The following is a 20,836-nucleotide window of genomic DNA, read 5'->3' as shown; positions in this document are numbered from 1 at the left end:
AAATTTTAGTTTTAACCAACACAATAAGCGGACCCTGCGTTTACGCTTTCAGTATCCGTCCAGCTGCCCGCTGTTCCAAAACATTGATGCAGTAGCCATTTTAATTCCAAAAGTCCTTCAGCCTAGACCAAATAATATACAGTCTCTTTGTGCTCTCTGAAAACAGTTAATCTTCTGTAATTTTTATATATAAAAACAGAACGTGGTCTCACACAGAATCAATAGAATATTTTAATCATTTTTATGAAAGTTGTTCTCTGTTAAGTCACAAAACAAAGTAATACTTTAAGTTCAGAAAGATAAAGTCAGTAGCTTTTCACATAGATTTTCCAGTAGAGATATTATTAAGGCTGTTAAGATATTCGCTTGTAAATCTTTTTAGCCCCCATATGTGTTTTAACAATCTTTAGTTCCTGGTCTCGTCGCAGCCACCAAGGGAAGAGGAAAGGGGGGGGAGGAATTCCACACCTCGTTCCCTTGTCTTTTTGGGAAGCTTAAAGGGGCTTGATATGCATTGTTGAAATCTTAGCTGTTGTTGCTTTTAGAGTTACTCACAGCATAGTCTTCTCTTCATCGGTGTTATGATGAGGCTCAAATCTCTCTTATGCGGGTGATCGCAGCTTGTGCCGTCATGGCTCCATGACTACGCAGCTCCGTGCTTTTGCCTCAGGATGATCTCAGGCTTCACTCGCTCACCACCATTCGCAAGGAGCCTAGATCAAGTCCCCTGCTAACTGCCTTCCCTCCAGGAGGGCGGGTGGAATTTTGGGAGCCCCCGATAATCCCCTAAAAAGCACAGAGGGTCGGTGATTCTTGGAAGCTCCCTGAGAGATCAACCGTGTTGCTGCCCCACAACCCGGCGAGTCCCAGTTTCATTCCAGGTATTTTAAAGGCAGCCAGGAGGAGGAGCCAGGGGAATGCCTATGTGTTTCCATCACCTTTATTTATTTATTCATCTCTAGGCTATATATGATTTACCGAAATGTTTGTTTCCATTTCAATTCTTTTTAATTTTATAGGCGGCTGCTGGTGGACATGCATCTCTGATGAAAATGTCAGACAATGCATTGAAATCCGTGCCAACATCATCACAACTCTCAAAGCCAGGTACTACTGTGCTAAGAGTGTCTGGTGGTGTGATTACCGCAGCAACAACGTCAGCTGTGACGCTTCCATCAAATGGAGTTGCACAGGTGAGCTGTAGTGTTGGTTGTATATGTGTCTGTTAAGCTTCACTTGCAGGCACAATTAGTCAGAAAAGCAAGGATCGTGCAAGAAAGTACACCCATATCAGAATCTTCTATTTCTGGATGACAAAGCTTAAGCACATATTCCTGCTTCCCACAGTTTGTGTACTCCCTCCCTCACATGGCTAACAACAGCTTGAAGAAAACAGTAAGAGGGAAAGAGTTAAATGCCTTAGTTTCCTCCACTCCAGGTTAGTTCATAAATTAAATTTAGAACTGCTGCCCACATCCCCAGTGTAGCTAACTGTGTTGGAAGATCTATAGTGCGATCCCAAGAAGGGTTAAACCCTTCCGTCCACTGAAATCAATGAGCTTTGAAGGGTGTAACTGTGCTTACATGGTTAATTTTGAATCTCCCACATAATATGTAGTTTGGTCTTAAGTAATGAATGAATTCACACATTGCAGCAGCCTCTGCTCTTATTGTGTGTGTGTGGGGGGGGGTGTTAAGCCATTAAAATGGGTGGAAAATTGTATGCGCTCTGTCCTCTTTTCAATGCAGCAAGGAGACAATGCAAGTTCCAGTTCATCTCCAGCTGTGAGCTCTGTAGCGAAGGCCTCTGGGCAGCAGCAGGTTTCTCTCAGCCCAGCACCAGCAGCCTCTGCTGTACCAAATAAAACAAGTGCATCTGCTGTTGTTAGCATTGCTTCTTGGGTGACAACCCCAGCTCCTACGTCTGGGAAAACTGCAGTTTCAGGTATAAATCCTCTTTCTTGGCTCTGACTATCAGCACGTAGCATTCAGTAAAATGTTTGGTTTTTGTTTCCAACATTTACTTATTTGTTTCCCCTGACAGCTCGGGACCCATGGTCGATAATAATACTTATATTTATATAACATTCTCAAGTCTTCAAAGAATTTCACAAACATTGTCTTGTGATCCTTACAGCAGCTCTGTAAGGAAGGCCTGTTTTTTTTCAATATTGTAGGTTTGGATGCAGAAACCCTGGGGTCAAAAATGGTATATTTCCACCCTCCTAACCTCATGCCTGCAGTTAATTTGGTTTAAAACCTTGAAAAATCACAAAAAGTATAATTGTCAATTGCTACCTTGTTAAATAGCTGTTAGAAAATTACTACATACTAATGAAGATTTGCCCTCAAGGCCTTAGTTTCTTCTGTAAAACCAGAATACTTTTTTTTTACCAGTAGTGTTTAGTTTAAGTTCATAGGTGGTTGCTGAAATTCAAATTTATTCTCTTTACATATTTTGTTTACTGATTTATACCTTGTCATTCTCTCTAATGAGGACCTACATTTTATCCTCACAACAACCCTATGAGTTGTTGTTACCCAGCAAGCTGTTGTTACCCAGCCCAAGGTTACCCAGCAACCTTCCATGGCAGAGTGGGGGTTTGGGTCTTCTACCCCGACACTAACCTCTACACTACACTGTCTCTCTTATCCATAGGCACTTTCTTTCAGTAAATAAAAAATAAATCTCTTACTACAACATCACTTAGACTTCAAAGAAGTACAGGAAGGGAGGTACATAGAGAAGGTAAATCTACAACTGGATAAAAACATCAATTTTATTTGTCCCTTAAGGGGACAACGTGTGTTCATACTTTAGTTACCAGTTTGAAAAATCCTTCTTTAAGCCATTTATATTATTTTAATGTTTTATGCTAATTCGGCATATTTTGCTATCTTCTGTAAACCACCCAGAGCCTGTTTACGGGGTGGGCGGGGTATAAATATAAGTATAAATAAATATAAATAAATTAAAAAATTTAAATGTTGGCAGTCATGTGGTTGCCAAGCTGTGCCTATGTTGGAGGCATGCCAGCAGAGCCATCTGTTCTCAGCAGCAGAAAGAGTAAATAGACCTTTAAGACAGCGCCTATCCCTACCTCTTAAGAGGAAAGAAAAACTCATGAAGATCAGGCCAACAAACATACACACTCTTATATGTGAGCCAGTCATCTAGGATGCAAGAGAAGCCAAATAGAACTAATCATATCATAGGCAAATCCATCTGGTAACCAGTTTTGTAGCATTTCACTCAGGAATTCCAGGAGAGCAGAATTTGGTTACCTGGTTGATGGACTCCTCCATATTCCACTAAGGCTGCTTCCCAGCTGTCTCCTGAAATGGAGGTTAGGTCTTTAAATAGCTTCTATTTTAAATGTCAAGCTGGCCAAATCTTAACAACCAAGGCCAATATGATCTTGGGTAATCACAGGAGGCCAGGAGAATATGGCTTGCCTAAGGCCTCTTAGACGGGTAATGTGAGATTAAAACCAGGGATTTCCCCATTCATAGCTCATTCTCTTATCTGTGTGCTACACCAGCTCTTTGACAGCATCAAAGGACACAGAATGATCTAATAGCTTCAGATTACACTTGCCCCTCCCAGTCTTTAGGCAGACAAAATGAAGCGACTGAAAGTGAGGGCATCAACTCTGTTAAAATGTATGTTTGTATGACCCAAAGTCTGTGAAAATACGCACTAATTTGAAAGATTATATATGTGCAAACTGTGTATAATTTATGCAAAGTCTGTTTTCAAGGTTTTTTTTACTTTTTCAGGGCAAAATGATAAGATCACTGCCAGTGAATAGTCTGTAGGTTGAATAGCTGTCTCTGGTTACCTTTTTCTTAACTACTTCACTAAGATCAAACTACAGCTGCATAATTAGACTTTATCGGGAAGCTATGTAGATAAATATACAATACTTTGTATTTTTCAATCATTCTCAGTGCTGATTCTTGGGTAAATAAAAACAATTGAATTATAAATTAGACGATATACATTGCTGCAATACAGAAATGTGTTCTGGCAGCTATATAACATCGATAGTACAATTCTTGAAAACTAAAGGGTTTAGTATGATCTTCCCAGAAAAGTTCAGGGAATGACAGCTGTGAGATGTATTTTAGAATAGCACCTTCACACTTGTGTCAACTTCAGCCTGTGAACCTTCCTCAAAGGGTTGGGTGTGCAAATCAAATGGAGACGAGAACAGTGTGAGCCCCCTCAGGAATGTGGTCCCCATTAGGGAGAAAGGCAGAAGATAAGTGAAGTAAAATAAATACATCCACAATAAACGTGACTCCAGTTGTGACTGTGGAAAAGCAGACATCTGTGTCCTTGTGATACACTGGTTCAGATTAGGGTTGCCAGCCCCCAATTCCCAGTGGGGGTTTCCCTGCTTTCAGAGGCTCTGATTCACCACCAGCCACAACTTCAAACAGGGACATTGCCCAGTGACGTCCCAGACACGATGATGTCACCTGGAAGTGATGTCATCACATTGGGGACGTCGGGGGGGTGACACTCTAGTTTTTGGGCGAACTCTATGGTTTTGAAGGCAAAAAACCCATAGAGTTTTGTCCAAAAACTAGAGCATCACCCCCCATGTCCCTGACGTGATGACGTTACTTCTAGGTGATGTCATTGTGGTGTGCATGCCAGCATATCCGAGCCTGGAGCCTGGATCTCCCTGCTTGGCAGCCAGGTAGGACCTGGCAACCCTAGTTCAGATATAGCTAATGAGTTACCTGCTGCTATAAATTGGCACCAATTCATTAGTTTGAACCTGAACAATTCATATTGCAAGATTGAAGATGTTCACATTGGCTACAGCTGCTTGGGACAGTTACAATCAGAGAGAATTTTATTGTGAATTTATAGTTTGAATATGAACTAGTCATAAGAGTAAAGGGCTCATCTTCAGTAGGACTCCCTGCTTGATTTGTTTGCCTTCTTTAAAATCCCTTTGGAGGTCTTACCGATGGACTTCAGTACTTGATGGATTATTAGCATTAATATCAATGTTAAGTAGCAGATGTGCTTTGAACAAATTGGGAGGGGATAGTCCTTGTAGTGTATACAAAAGAATCCATGGCATAAAACATATCTGAGAGCTTCCAATTTGATATTATTGTCAGTCTCTTGCTACTGGTGATCTTTTGACTTGTAGTTCTGATTTGATAGCCATATACCAACACCACTTTTTTGGGAGGAGGCAGTAGTTCATAGGGCTAATGAGTAGATAGCAGACTTCATAACCTTGAAACTTTTAAAAAATACCACTTCCATTCTAGGGTTGTTAAAAATCCACTCCAGTCAGAACAGCCCACAACAGGCTGTTTTGACAGTGCCTAGCCAACTCAAACAATTGGGTGTGAGCGCTGCTTCTGGAGGAGTTCAGACTATACTGATGCCTGTGAACAAAGGTAAAAAGCAATATGACACAGCAACTGTGTGTGTGAATGCTTTTGGCTTGATATTATGTGGTACATACTGCACTTCATTAATACTGAGTAAACCCAGGTTTTAAGAAGGCCACACACTAGTTTTTACCTTCTGTTCTGAGTGGCATGTAACCGTTGCTTGGCTCATTTTGTAATGGCCTGTTCTGTTTTTATATTGATAATTTATGATGACTTTATTTGTAAACCTCTTGTGATCATATTCCATTTATCTTCATTCTTCAGGTGTGTGTAAACCTCTTTGAACAGGATTCTGGAGAGGTGGCATAAAAATCTCTGAAATAAATAAACTCAAATTTTAAAGAATTTTAAAAGTAATTGTTAAACACAGGAAAAGCACCTATCTAGCCATCTTTCCAGTTTTCTTCTTTTTCCTCCCCCACAGTGATACAGTCGCTTTCTTCCAGCAAAGTGTCTTCTGTCACACCTGTAACTTCCACTACCTCAGTAGTTTCCAGCCCTGCTGTGGTACCAGTTGCTAAAGGTAAAATTATTATTATTTGTTGTTGTTATCAAACCTCTTAAAGGTTTCAGGGGAGGTGATGATTGTTGGAATGCCTGCTGCTGTAATAAAGTGATTCATTAGTGGTCCCTACCCATGACTAAACACAACTCAAGTTGATGGTGGAGTTTTTAAAGAAAAACAAAACCTGACCTGTTCCTGGCAAACATACATACAGAAATGTGCCATTCTGTCAGAAGGGCCCAAGTAACAGATAAATCTTCTAAAGACACTAGAGCAGGATATGCACAAGAGTTCATACCTCTGTGGTCCTGTTCTTCTCTTTAGTTTTAGTTTACTAAATACTGCGGTGGCTCAAGTGGTTAAGACGCTGAACTGCAGGCTGTGGAAGGTCAGTAGTTCAGCAGTTCGAGACCCGAGTTGCCACATGATGGAGTGAGCTCCCGTCTCTAGTTCCAGCTCCTGCCAACCTAGCAGTTCGAAAGCAAGAAATTGCAAGTAGATAAATAGGCACCACTTCGGTGGGAAGGTAACAGCGTTCCGTGCGCCTTGGTGTTTAGTCATGCTGGCTCTTCGGCTTTGAAACGGAGATGAGCACCACAACCCTAGAGTCGGACTCGACTGACTTTCGAGCGAGGGAACCTTTACCTTTATTTTATACACACAGCAGATAGATGGGGAGGGTGCATTTTCTGTGTATGCATTGCCCTAAAACTGATTCAGCAAAGAATGGTTTCCAGCAGCACTGACTACGGCAACACCTTTGCCTGGGAGCCCAGACATACCACTAATGAGGTTTTAATGTACGCCCTTCTGTAGAAACATGCTGGCCTTAGTTGAAGTGTTTTCTAAAAGAATAGGATAGAAATGTGCTTGTGTGAGAGATGGTGTCCCAAAAGAAAATTCCCCAATACTCTACATGCTGCTGTTCATCATAACCCCCAGCCCTTTTATCATCATTGCCGCCCTGAGCCGTTTGGATAGGGCGGGGTATAAGTCCCAAAATAAATAAAATAAATAAATAAAATCATTGTTTTCTCTGTGATTTGGATTGTATCTACACAGGCACAAAAAGGCACCCTGCTATGGCTGCAGCAACAAAAAGGGGTAGGAACAGGCAGGAACGGGATCCATGCACACTCCTTCTTGCTCTGCTCCCACCCCCACTCCTCTTTCATACCTCTGTAAAAGCATAGTGAATGCACCAGGCCTCCTTGCAGCTGAAACCCCACACTTTCTCTTTAAAGGAAGCGTGCCCTTTGAAGGGCTGAAAGGGTGGGGTGGCCTGGGCCTGCACCATTTTGAATGCAGAGCTTGGGTCCATTGCCACCCCACCTGCTGTAGTGGCTGCAGGTGGAAAGTCCATTTGAATGCTCCACCTGCAGCCACCCCATGGCTTCCCTTTGAGCTGGATCAATGAAGGTTTATTTTTGATCTCGTTTAAAGGCCTGCCTTGTCTGTTTGTTCGTTTGTTTGATTTATTACACACACACACACCCCGCTGGAACAGGCTCAGGGCAACTTTGCCTTGCAGGGGCTGCCTGCTGGCATGAGAAGATAAAATCCTTATGTGGAAGCAACCTTGGATGGAGGCTTTAAAGGAAAGCTTAGATGTTTTAAAACTGTTTTAGTTATATGTCCATTTTTTACACCTGATACCAGTACAAGAGCAAATTTTTATGGCTGCTTACTGAAACAGTCCTTGGAGAAGGTAATTTTTGTAAACGTCTAGTATCACATCCCATTCTGAGCCTATAAATACATGTAAAACTTCACCTCATTTTGAATCCTTTCCTAATCAACTGGAAGACTAGGCTAACTCAGAGTTGCTGTTCTCTGTCTGATGGGCTTTACATAAGTTCCTGGTAGATTTTTTTAAAAAACTATTTAATTCTCTTCTGAAGTCAAGCTGGAGCCTGATTCTGCAGGGCAGAGCTGCAGTTCGGTGGCCTCCCAAGATGGCCAGGTGACAGTAAAAGCTGAGGAGAGCTCTGAACTTGGAAATTACATCATCAGGTAATTTTTGTTCTCATTAACTATGTTTTACAGTGGGGACCGTGCTAAAGAGGGGAATGAGGTCGTAAACAAATGTTAGGTGGTCATTTAATGGGCCACTTAGGTTTTATCAGATGGTAAGTGGCTAGAGCAGGGGTGTTGAACTCATTTGTTATGAGGGCCAGATCTGAAATAATTGGGACTTTGTCGGGCCAGGCCATGTGTGCTATAAAATGTAATGCCAGGTAGCATATATATTCAGTTGGAGCCCCGCATTAGGAAGGGTTTGTATTAAAACTAATATTTCTCTGCAAAACTGGAGTTCCTTGAGTTTGTAGACCTCTATATTTTAAATGCAGTTGGTCTCAGACCTCCCCCCCCTAAAAGATGCCTACCTGAAATGGAAAGGTGGGGGAAATACTGGGTTTTGGCAATGGTATTTTTTAAAATAAAACGTCAAGAAGAACCACAAGGATCACAGCAGAAACTAAAAATATAAACGCTCTGAGCCTAGGACCCGGGGGAGAACATGAAACGGCTGCGCATTGCAAGCTCCCCCCCCCCCCCCCGGTCTACTCAAAGTGGCAATGGCTCTCCAGAGTCCCAGATTTTTTTTAAAGGGTGGTTTGAGATGATAATTTTGGTTGTCCTCTTCAGCACTTGTTCTGCTATTCCATTGGAGCCCCACATTAGGAGGGGGGATGTTAAAACTAATATTTCTCTGCAAAACCGGAGTTCCTTAAGTTTGTAGAACTCTATATTTTAACTGTGGTTGGTCCCATACCTGCCCCCCCCTCCACCCTTAAAAGATGCCTGCCTAAAATGGAAAGGTGGGGGAATGCTGGGATTTTGCAATGGAATTTTTGGAAAAAAACATCAAGAGGAAGCATGAGGGATCACAGCAGAAGGATGCCCCACGGCCCCAACCTGTGAGGAGGATGACAGAGGCCAGGAGCGGTGACTGTGAGGCAAAGAGGAACACACTGAAAGGCCGAGGGAGCTGGGAAGTTCAGCAGCCCCGCCCTCTGCTCCCTGTACTCAGAAGCAGCCCCACCCTCTACTCCTCCCACTCAGAGGCAGCCCCACCCTCTGCTCCCTGCACTCAGCTGCAGCTCAAGCTCAGAAGAGCAAGTATGGGCAGGGGGAGGGGCAGAGTGGGGAGAGGAGAGAGCCCCACTCGCAGACCAGATTAAAGCACTGGGCAGGGCAGGCCTGGCCTGCAGGCCGTAGGTTTGACACCCCTGTGCTAGAGTCTCCTTATTCCAGTGCTTCCTGATAATACAACAAGCCCTGTTAGCATGAAATTTCTTTCTAGGAGAAATGAACGAGATTTACTCCTAAATGTCAACGACCACTTAGAATGGATCTTCATGTAGGCCCTTGGTCAGTAGATATTGTCTGATATCCCATCCTTCAGAGTATAGGCAAAAATCTGAGGAGGCCCACTAATAATATGCTGTTTGATTTTGCAGTCTCTGTGACAGCTATTTGAAGGTGTGGTGCTGGAAGTTTATTTTATGTGGCTGTCAAACAGGGCAGTAAAGCAAGTAATCCTGTTTACCTGGATCATTTATTTGGTGCCTTCCACACTGGGGATGGGATTTTGTGCTTTCCCTGTTGCTGGTGTGGTTGCAGATAAAGCATGGCAGCAATGGGGCTTCCATATGGTAGGTTGCTGCACAGTGTCCCTGCCCCAGTCCCCCAGAAGTAGCCATCCCATGCCTGGGCTATCAGGGCTTTTGCAATTATTTTAAAACAGCACTAAAATATTGATATACTGTATGTGTAGCATTTTCTCTGAATTTCCAGATTTCATTTTTATAAAAGTAAGCCTTTATCACCTTTCCTTATAAAGATATGCCTTTTTCCATACATATCCACAATGAAGAGGCTAGAGACTTACTTTTTTAAATGAAAGCTGAGAGTTCAGAGAACCTGGTACATACAGTTACATTCATATATACAACCGTATATTGATATAATAATATTCTAGTGCAATATTCTAGTTTGGTTTTTTTGTTTTTTAAAGCCCCACAGTGGTAAAGGGAGGAAACAGCTACAACAGGGAAAGGATCAGGGAAATGCCTACCATGTGGGCTGAAAAATCCAATTTTTCCCACCCTCACAGCAGGCATCCAGGTGTTACAATTATCTTTCCCAAAACAGCAGAGCAAAATAGGTTTGAGAAGGATCAGAGAAAACCCAGGGAAAACCCTAGGGGTACATAAATGTATGACAATACTCTGGGGAAAGCAAGAAAAAAGCCACTTCCCAAAAGCATTGAAATGAGCTTTGTCTCACAACGATCTGCAAGAGCTAGGCGCATTATAGTTGTCCTTCATGTGTTTGAGTTTTGCTAACCAGGCATGGACGTAGAAAGGTCTCTTGCTGGCAATGTGTGTGCATGCTTGCTTTCTGTAGATTCATGTGATAAATCACTCTTCAAAAGCAGTAATTCCTGATTCTTTACAGGACAGAATACTTAGACAACCTCCAGCAACTCTTGACAGCGATAGTGAAGAAAGTTCCATTGATTACTGAGAAAAGTAAGAACCTAAACAATCACAATAAAGCAGTACATTATGGGTAGACTTAGATTTACTCTTGCAAGTTTTACAGTTAGCAATAGGATCAGGATGCCTCAAGGGATATTCTTTGCAAAGGACACAGACATATAAATAATCTCAATATTCCCGGTATTAAAAAGCATGATGTTACTCAGCATTCACTGCACTGGGAGTTCTGCTTCAGGAGCTTGCAGCATTTGTGTTGGAGTGTTTAAAGTCTCTTACAAAGTACACAAGGGCCCAGTTCAAACTGAGATAGCGGGGTCAAGCAGAGGGAGTTTTAAACCTTTCCTTCCCCATGCCCTTTATCCAACCTAACCTGTTTGCCCAGTTATAAAAACATGCACGTCCTGTTACCAGAACAACTGATTTTTCATCCCCCTTCCCCATAGCCATTTTAGATCAGTAAATGTTGGGAGGGATTTTAAAAAACCATCTTAACTCCCAGCATATTGGCAAATTGGGTCTTCGGTATTCCTTTTAAACAGCAGTTGAGAGACCAACATCTCTCGCTTGCCAATGCCGTTAATTTTCAGGCAAGCACTAGTCAAATCATTGACCCTTCTGTCACTGATTAGCTAATACATTCTGGTTGCCTACCAGTACACTACCCCTATTGTGATTGCCAAGGTTATTAATGTTTTCCTGGTAACAAGTTTATATGGATCAAAAGGAATAGCTGAAGAGAAACACCAAACACCAGCAGGGAATATGAGAGAAATATCCTGTAGAATGTCATAAGTTTAAATGTTATAATATTATAAAATTAGATGTATTTTTAATTGCTCAAATGTTTTAATGTTTTTTGTGTTTGCTGCCTTGTGGGCTCGGATTGGGTGGAAAGGCAGCATAAAATGTTATAAATAAATAAAACATATTGCCTCTTTTAAAAAATGCTGTATAATTTCCATGAGCCCCCTGCTTGGAAGAAGTAATCACCATCTTTGCTTGTTACTTATAAACACACCTCTGTTATAACGTCTGTATTATGATATTTTTGCTCTTTTATTACATTTGTGGATTCTTGTATCCAACAAACAGTAGGTTGAGAAGGGATAATTCTATTCGCCAAGTTCCACATTTTTCCCCATTGTGATTAAAACTATTGTTATAAAGTGTTTTTCCTCTGCCTAACTTTACAAATGAGTGCAGTGACTTATTCTGGCGCTGCTGATTAGTTGAGCCATTAGGACAATTGGCTCTCTCTTACCTATGGCAAAATGCCAACCTTTTCAAAGCTGCAATTTTTGTAGCTATTCATATGGTGTGTATGATACACCATATGTATGATACCACTAAGAGAGCCTTGTCTTGTTACACGTCCTCTCTTTGAGGAAAGACAATGGAGGACTACTGTTGGCTGTCCAAGTAGCATACACAAAAACCTCAAAACTGCTTTCAGTCTCCCACTTCCCAAAGTGTTGATTCTGGAAATCTACAGGTACTTCTCTGTGTCTGAGTCATAATTTACCTTCACAAGTAGCCATCTTCTCACAGTACTTCCAAATGCACAGAAGGTTCCTTCAGTTCCCTAAAAATTTCCACAAAGATTTCCAGTTTCCTCCAGTGTCACACAGGATTCCCATCTTCTGAGAAACATAAAGCTATAAAGAACTCCCTTGTTTGTATAGTGTTCTTCCTGATTAATCTTCATGGTGAACATTGTTAATTCTCTTTTTAAAGCATCCAAAAGAGAAGTGTGGTCACTTTGAGATCTCTATAAAAATCTCTTTCCTTAGCTTTACAATGCATTATACAACTCTGGTGGTGGGAGGGGGGTTTCCTCTTGAGAAGGATTTCAAAAATAATCACAAAATGAATTTTCTTTAAGAGCTTTTAAAAGACAATATTTGAGGTGTATGTGTATTTTTTCCCTGCTGTTTAGCCGAAGATACAAATTCTTTCTGTGCCAGTTCAGTGGAACAATATTATAGCTGGAATATTGGGAAACGGAGGGCTGCTGAGGTAACCATTTTTGTTTACTCTACCAATGGAATTAAAAATTAGAAGAAATGGCTAACTTAAAATGTGGCATATAATATGGTGGGATTGCCTCCAAAAGCCTTTTGTCTCTCTAAAGTGATTACTTGTTTTTAGTATAGATTTGTTTTGTTTTGCAAGACTTTAGCTGAGTAAAATGTAAATAAATTTGAATTTCATTTCTACTTGTATTTCATATTATAAAATGTGAATAATAGTTTAAATGGCAGCATTGTTCTTTTAGAGTTTCAACATATTGAGATAAAGGCCTGAGTTGCACCAGCTGTCAGTGGAAAGCACTGGTGGATATGGATTTTCCATATCTCCCCCACACACACACACTTTTGACCAGCAGAAAGTAGGAATGTGCATTTGGCTAAGCCGAACCGAATAAATACCCAACAAATACTTTATCAGTATTTTTCAAGTATTTATTCAGCTGAATCAGATTCTCTAATCTGATTAATCAAACTGATAAGGAGATCCTGAATAAAAGCTGATCGTATTCGGCTTTTATTCGGGTGCATTCACCATCCCAGGGCTGCTGACTATTAGATTTAAATGGCTGGCGAGGGGGGCGATCTTTTCTCCCTTCCCCAGCCAGCCCGCTGCTGTGGGTGAGCTGGGGAAAGGACGGGAGGCATGTTTAAATGCCCCCACATACTTTGTTTCCTTTCCCAGCCTCCCCAATCTTTCCTCCCTTATCCAGGTAGCCCACAGCCGCCAGCCAACTGGAGAAGGGACAGGGAGGCATGTTTAAATCTTGATCTTTCCTCCCTTCCTCAGCCTGCCCGCTACAGCTGGCGAGCTGGGGAAGGCATGAGGAGGCATTTAAACATGCCTCCCCAATCTTTCCTTCTTTTTCGAGCTGGCTCACAGCTGATGGCCAGTTGGAGAAGGGACAGGGAGGCATGTTTAAGTGCCTCTCCAATATTTTCTTCCTTTCTGGCTGGCCTGTGGCTGCAGGCCAGCTGGAGAAGGGAGAAAAGATCGTGGAGGCATTTCAAACACCCCCCCTGAGTCGCGCCTTCCCTTCAATGAAGGGAGTGTGCTACTGCTGTGGTGCAACTCCAGAGAGGGGGGATTTAAACTTTAAACCCCCTCAGTCTCTGGAGTCACGCTGCTGAGGCAGCACAGCATGCTCCTTTCATTGGATGCCCAGATGGTCCCCATAGGGTATAATTGGACAGAATACCAATACTGGAATTCGGGAATATCAACAAATACTGATGTTTTTCAGATTTGGTATAACCGAACCAGGAAAATACCGATGTGTGTGTGTACGCGCGTACACCCCTAATAGAAAGCTGAATAACAGGACTTGCATGAACAAAAAGCCATATGAGGGCTGCAATGAGGAGGAGGAAAAAGAGGAAATTGCCCCTGCATCCTTTTTTTATCAGTACAGCTGCTCTTGGAAATGAGGGAGGAGCAGGGCAGTTTGGTTCCCTCCTCCTGACTGCATCTATAGCCCTCTTTCCAGGGGTTGAAAAGGATGCTTGGGGAGGAAGAGAATATGGGGGAAATTCATACACCTTCCACAGATGGTTGTGTTTTGATCCAAATCAATGTATGTAAAAGCAGTATGCAAAAGTTAAATGATACTGTTGTTTTTTTCATTATTAAGTGGTATCAGGTTTGCCTACATAAGCTTAACCATGCTGGGGGAACAATCAACTTAAGTATCTCTCCCACTCAGTCTCTGTAATAATATGAGAGCCAGTTTGATGTAGTGGTTAGGAGCACGGACTGTAATCTGGGAGAACGGGCTTTGATTCCCCATTCCTCCACATGCAGCTGCTGGTGTGACCTCGGGTCAGTTACAATTTATTTTTCAGAGCTGTTCTTTCAAGAGCAGTTCTCTCAGGGCTCTCTCAGCCCCATGTACCTCACAGGGCGCCTGTTGTGGGAAGGGAAAGGAGATTGTAAGTCACTCTGAGACTCCTTCAGGTAGTGAATGGTGGGGTATAAATCCTTCCTCCTCCTCCTCCTCCTGCTGTGCAAGGAAGGCCTGTAGCAGTAGCATCAACAGAATGAAGCCGCCTTCAGTGTAATGCTCTGCCTATGATTATAACTGTTTCATTACATGATAAAGAGAATGGCCTCTTCTAGTTGTTTGGCTGGCCTTTGGGGTTCAGAAATTGCTATTCATTTGGTTTTCCTTGTTCGTTGTGCTGTTGCTCTTTTGTGTTTTGTCCTTCTGTTGTGTACAGAATGTGTGGAGAGGCAGGGAGGGCACTCAGATAAGACTGGCATTGTTTTCAGTTGCCATGAGCTAGAACTAAATGGGGGTTTCTTTCAAAGTTGTTCCAAACTTGCAAACCTTTAGCAAGTTAAATATCAGAACTAATCAGGGTGATTACACTTACCTGTAAGGGGGCTTCCCAATATAGTGGGATTTGGGATAAACTGTGGTCTGGAGAGCCCAGGCATCTGAAACTTATACATTTAGAGCTAGAGCAGATGGGATATTGGTATACGACTAGTATCTATAGATGGGGCCTGACTTGGACAAGTTAATCCTTCCCTCTCTCTCACACATACACAACATTTTTCTTACTCCTGCATCCCCTGGAGCGATTTGATGAATGGTGAGGAGGGACATGTTTCTGTCTGGAACAAGCACTGTCTCTGTGCATGTGTGATTGAAGCTGGAAGAACAGTGTGGGTGAAGAGTAAAACACATACTGAGCTTGAGCCCTGATCCAAATTCTCTCCTCTCAATCCTCTACAGTGTCTACTGTTAATACTTAAAAAAACTAACAAAGGGGAGATCCATTCATGTTACTTACAGTTTGGTTCGTACAGTGCTGATCCAAAGTCAGTGGCTACCAGGTAACATGGACAAGCATGTTGCATAGTTACCAACATGTCAAAACAGTGATCAGTGAGGGGCGCCTTAGAATAAGTGCCTCTTCTGTTTGGAATGGTCTGGAAGTACAGTAAGAGAGCCAGAGAAGAAGCCTGATTTACAGATGAGAAAACTAAAGTTAAGGTGTTCTGTGAAGAACGTAACTCCACATAACAGTCCTGCAACAGAACCCATAACTCTTGCTTGGCCCCCCAAGAAAGAACATTCAGGCTCCTGTTTCCCTAAATTACCACAATTAGCTGTATCATCAGCAGTCTCATCTTGTAAAACATGAGTATAAAACTCCTTGATATTAAACCAAACCCTTGTTCTGTGTTACTTTTTTACCTCTGCAGTGGCAACGAGGACTGACAGTAAGGAAAATCCTCCAAGAAATCATAGAGAAGCACCCAAAATTTCATAGTATTAGCCCCCTGAAAACTAAGCAGGTTGTACATTGGTGTCGTTCCCGAGGCTATACACCTCCTGATCCAGAAACACTGAGGAGTGAAGACTCCATAGAGGATATACTGACACAAATAGACAGTGAACCAGGTAAGAGAAAGGGATTCCAGAACTCTGGAAGTTCTCTTTGTGGGATGGGGGGGGATAGCTTTCTCGGAGTTGCTCAGAGGACTGCCAGCCTTCTGGTGCTGATGTAGCTTTGACCCATTCATGGCAACCTGTTTGTTTGACTGTAGATTAGTATTACTGTTGTTTTGAATTGGGTTTCATTAAGTTAGGAGCGGGTGGAATTGTTGTAAGAAATATTTTTATATTGTTGGCTGGAAATAAGTCTACTGTCCTCCCTCAAACTCTTCTTCCCCCGCCCCACACACATACACACTCCCCAGAACATGTAGTTCAGAAGCCATTTTTATTCTCTGGAAACATATATCGCTCTACATTCTTACCATAACATTGGGTGTGTATTTAACCTACAGGTATGGTTTCTTGGAAAGGGTAGGTTTCAAATGTCAGTGTGGTAAAAATGAGTGAAGAAGAAAATTGGTTTTAATAGAGAGGCGCAACATTTTGCAATGCTGCAAAGAACTTTGTGTTTCCCCTCTGTTTCCAAAACTGAAGCAGCAGAAGTGGAAGTAAAGTGTCATTTGATTGGAAAGTATCTGACAATTTAAAAAAAGAATAGAGGAGGGAGCAAGAAAAGGACAGGCTCACACAGGATGTTGCTGTACTTGATCTTTGTACAATATATGCAGTATTGCATCAGCCCGAGTTGCTTAAGGGATAGGTAGTGAGCAAAAAACAGAAAGCTGTGTATATTGTTTCTTACTTTGCAGCTTTGGTGCGAGAAGAGATTGCAGTAGTTTTGTTGAAAATGCCCAAGTGTATCTGGCAGTCAAAGGTCTAGAGCCATGATTGTGCTTTGGGGTCATTTCGTAGAAAAAGAACTGCAGGAGCTCATTAGCATAACTTATTTGCATATGCCACACACCCCTGACGTCACCGGAAGTGTGTCAGAAGTGGATGTGCAGATCTGTCCTCACAGAGTAGGGAGAGCTTGTACCTGAATAAAACTTGGTCTTAAAGGTGCCATTGGACTGTTTTGATTGGGGGGCCAGGGGGTCTCTGCAACTTACCTGGCTGTTTCTTGCTCTGACTGAGGGCTGCTGGGAGCAGGGGGTGGAGCTTGTTGCATGTGCCCACCCCCGGGCTCTTTACTGCTGGAGCTCCACTCCTGTGCACTCCTGCAGGAAATGACCCCTGTTTGTACTAAGCATCTATTACACAAACCCTGTGGGCACACCTGAAGTGGGTCAGTAGAAAAGGCAGACTTCTTACATATTCTAATAGCCAACTCTGCTCTGATCTGCACATTCTTAAATCTGCAGATCGTGACCCGATGGAAAGAAAGGAGGTTTTTCTACAAATCTGGGGGAACCACTGGGTTTACCAAAAATCAAAAACGGATGGGAGGTTTCTAATCCCCCCAAAAAACATTTCTCAGCACCTGTGCAAAACCACCTGCTGCCAGCCCTGCCTGTCCTCAGAACCTTCTGAGGTGGTGAGGTAGCAATGTTGGGGGGGAGGGGTGCTGCCACCATGAGCCCACCATTGCTTCCTCTCCTCACCATCCTCTGAGGCGCAGAGGCAACAGAGCTCTGGGCAACCCTCTGCTGCTACAGACACCAGGCAGCCTTCTCCTACAGCTGGATCACAAGAGGCTGGGAGGCAAGGGAGCCAGTGGCAACAGGGCTGTTCCTCTGCCCCTGTCCTTACACACACTGGCAGGTTACATGGGGTTGGCCACAGCAGCGTCACTCTCAGGTGGCCACTTGCTGGTGCTGCAAAAGGCATGTGACACTTTGTGGCTGCCACCGACACTGGACATCCTCGTCCCGCTGCTGGGGCGCAACAGCTTGGCATGGGCCCCAGTGAGGGTGCTGGGCAGACAGTTTGGAGGCGCCCTGGACAGAAAGCTGGGATAGGGCTGGTGGGAGGACAGGCCAGGAAAGCAGGCCAGGAGAGACAGCTGCAGAAAGGCCCTGTGAGCCAGGGACAATCCAGTAGCAGGCAGGATCCAAGTAACTGATAGGGAAAGGAGAGATAGAAAAAGATTAATGGGGGGGGGGGAGATAGAGGAAAAACAAGGAGACATAAGGTAACAGAAGGGGGTGAGGGAAGGAAGAAGAGAGACAGAGAAGGGGTGGTGGGAGAGGGGAGTAATCAAAGGTGGGGAACAGGATGACTGTCAGAGAAGGAGAGAACTAGAGAGGGGGTAGGTTGACGGGGGGTAGATTGACGGAGAAGAGATGGGGCAAAAGAGAGGGGTAGGTTGATAGGAAAAGGGAGGGGGAGAAAAAGAGAGGGGTAGGTTGATAGGAAAGGGGAGGGGGGGAAAGAGAGGGGCAGGTTGACAGAAGGGGTGGACAGCGAAAGAGAGATGGCAGTAGGTTGACAGAAGGAGAAGGGGAGAAATGGGGAGACTGGCAGAGAAGGGGATGGAGGAGAAAGAGTTGAGAAAGATTGATGAAGGAGAAAGAGGGGGAAGATTGCTAAGGAAGAGGGAAGGAAGCAAAGGTGGGGTAGGGATGCACCCTTACCGCAAGTTCTTTGCAGGTCCCCATTTGTATTACTTTAAGCATGATCCAGCCTGCTTTGGACTCTTGGGCTGTGTTTGGACTCTTGGGCTATGTGGTGACTGTTTGTAGAGTGTTACATAGGGATGGGCACAAACCAGCCCACAAGCCTCCTTCCCCAAACATTTACTGGACTTTTGGAAAGTTTGATTTGGTTGTTCAGAGCTAGCCTTTTAACCCTAACAGCAGAGCAGTACATGGTCCACCACTCAGCTGTTAGGCTTAAATAGCTACCTAGCACCCATTTAAACCTAACAGCTGAGTGGGTCCACTACCCATTTAACCCTTCCTGGGCAATCCCCGCCCCTTTTCTCCCAGGTGCAGTGAGCCGTGACCAGGAGAAAGGGGGAAAGGAAGTCCTTTCCCAGGCACTCTCCCCTTTCATCTAGCCCCGATGATCCACGGCCAGAAGAAAAGGGGAAGGGAAGTCCCTTCCAGGGTAGTCCCCTTCCCCTTTCTCCTGGCCAAGGCAAGTCGCAGCCACAAGAAATGGGGAACTGAACTGATTTGGTTAGGCGGGGCCCATTTGGATGGGTTCAGTTCACGAGCCACCCCGAATCAAATCCCAAAGCACCCTTCCCTCTGTATTCTGCCAAGGGGGATATTTCAGGTGGCATTTTCTTTATGGTTGCTTGCTGTAAGCATGTATTAAATGTGGATGGACAATTCCCATTTTGGCTACTTCTGGGAAAGCACTAGACCTGTGCAGAGTTATACCTCAAGGTTGTCTGTGCAACTGGGAGGGCACCAAAACGAACATATGTTGAAATTAAATGTATTTTCAGGGTTGGATTATTGGCTCTTCAAAAAATGCTTATTGCCGAAAATAAGGCTGGATACATGTAACATTTCTAGAGTGATGGGGGGTTTGATAGTGCCATTGCTACCCACAATATGAGTGTACTTTCTTCTTAGTTTGTCTGCAGTGGCCTCTGACCAAAGTGGGGTGAGAAAAACTTGATTCTTCCTCTCCCAAGGGGAATGAAGGTAGATTTCACAGGAATTGACATGGCTGTTGTAGGTATTGCTAGCTACTGATCTTGTACTCTTGTTGAAGAAAGACTGCAAGACTAACAGATTCCCCTGAAGAAGCCTGTTGGTAAAACACATAGGGAATTTTAACCAAGTAATAAAATATATTTTTACTTTACTTGCATCATTGGCCTTGGCCATATTTTTTTGTCTCTTAGTAACTGGAGCGGCCCTTTTTCTTATAGGCATTAGTGGAGCTAGATGATACACTCCCCAGAGCAGTTTTACAACTGTGCTTAAATCTTTTCCCCCCCCGACACATAGTCACATGACTACACATGTAACACTTGACAGAACTTAACAAAATGATGCAAGGCTTTACGTACTCTTCCCAAATGCACAGCCCACCATGTAAATATCGTTCTCATTTTTTTAATGTTTTGATTGAACATTGTGTTCCCATTCTCCATTCCTATAGTTTTTTAAAAATCTTTTTAAAATGAGCAAACAGGGTTTTTTCCCAAACAGCAGACAGCCTCCGCCCACAGCAGCATGGCTTTCCTTTGCATTATGTTGTTACCCAACTGTTAGAGTTGAAGTTGCTCCTCTAGAATAGTTAGGCTCCAGTGCTCTGAAAATATTAATCTGTGAATACCCTTATTGTGCAGTTTCAGTCTTGCCATTGGCAGAGATCATGCTTTAGTATGGCGTAGTTGTGGTTAGGGCTTTTTGCAGAACAGGTGGACTCTGAACATCTTCTGTTCGCATACATCTGTCACTTGGTATAAATTTGTTAGTAAATGCTCTCTCGAACTCCTGTCTTGCCGGTTGCTTCCTGGGAAAGAATGCTCGTCGTCTTATACCATTGGGGAAGAGCTGTGCCAAAAGCTTGAAGAGTTGGAGCATTTCCTCAAGCAGGAGCCAGAAAATGATGAAGAAGTTGACATTCTCAACGTTACTGAGCCTGTGAAAACAAACATTAAAAAGGAGCAGGAGGAGAAGCAAGAGGAGGCAAAATTCTACCTACCTTCGGAGCCTGCATCAGAGTTTGTGAGCGAGGCAGCGCAACAGGTAGAGAAGAAGGCTTTAGAAGGGAAAAGTATTCATTGCCTTGAGCTGTTAGCAGTATATTAGCTTTTTCTTGACATGTACAGCCAGCAAATTTAGAGCTGCCAAGACTGCCTTTCTTTTAAGGCTGGCTGTCAAACTGATATTTACTATTTATTTTAAAAATGGTCTCTCCTTTGTTTCCATCCGGATTGGCCACCCAAAATTGGCTTACAGATTTTAAACAATATAAAAATTTGCATTACAAAACCATCTTAAAACAATATAATATAAAATCCAAAATACAGAGAGCAGCAGTGTATTTATGCATTTTATTCTATTTATATCCCGCCCTCCCCGCATAGCAGGCTCAGGGTGGGTTCCATCACATTTA

The 20,836-nt window shown here is 43.2% G+C and overlaps 1 protein-coding gene across 1 annotated transcript in view; it reads left to right on the top strand.

Annotated features, from left to right (window-relative positions):
* YEATS2 (YEATS domain containing 2) overlaps positions 1-20,836 on the top strand; it is a 48,701-nt gene that overhangs the window by 23,437 nt on the left and 4,428 nt on the right. Inside the window, exons 19-27 of the mRNA XM_015427464.1 lie at positions 1,020-1,193; positions 1,750-1,945; positions 5,299-5,430; positions 5,852-5,950; positions 7,834-7,945; positions 10,397-10,470; positions 12,377-12,456; positions 15,679-15,877; positions 20,240-20,466. Coding sequence (XP_015282950.1) covers positions 1,020-1,193; positions 1,750-1,945; positions 5,299-5,430; positions 5,852-5,950; positions 7,834-7,945; positions 10,397-10,470; positions 12,377-12,456; positions 15,679-15,877; positions 20,240-20,466 — 1,293 coding nt within the window. The remainder of the gene's footprint in view (positions 1-1,019; positions 1,194-1,749; positions 1,946-5,298; positions 5,431-5,851; positions 5,951-7,833; positions 7,946-10,396; positions 10,471-12,376; positions 12,457-15,678; positions 15,878-20,239; positions 20,467-20,836) is intronic.

This window comes from Gekko japonicus, unplaced genomic scaffold (assembly GCF_001447785.1).
Source record: "Gekko japonicus isolate JY-2015 unplaced genomic scaffold, Gekko_japonicus_V1.1 scaffold346, whole genome shotgun sequence".
Classification (NCBI taxonomy): domain Eukaryota; kingdom Metazoa; phylum Chordata; class Lepidosauria; order Squamata; family Gekkonidae; genus Gekko; species Gekko japonicus.
The sequence above is the reverse complement of the archived record's forward strand: the minus strand, read 5'-3'. Positions and strand labels throughout refer to the sequence as shown.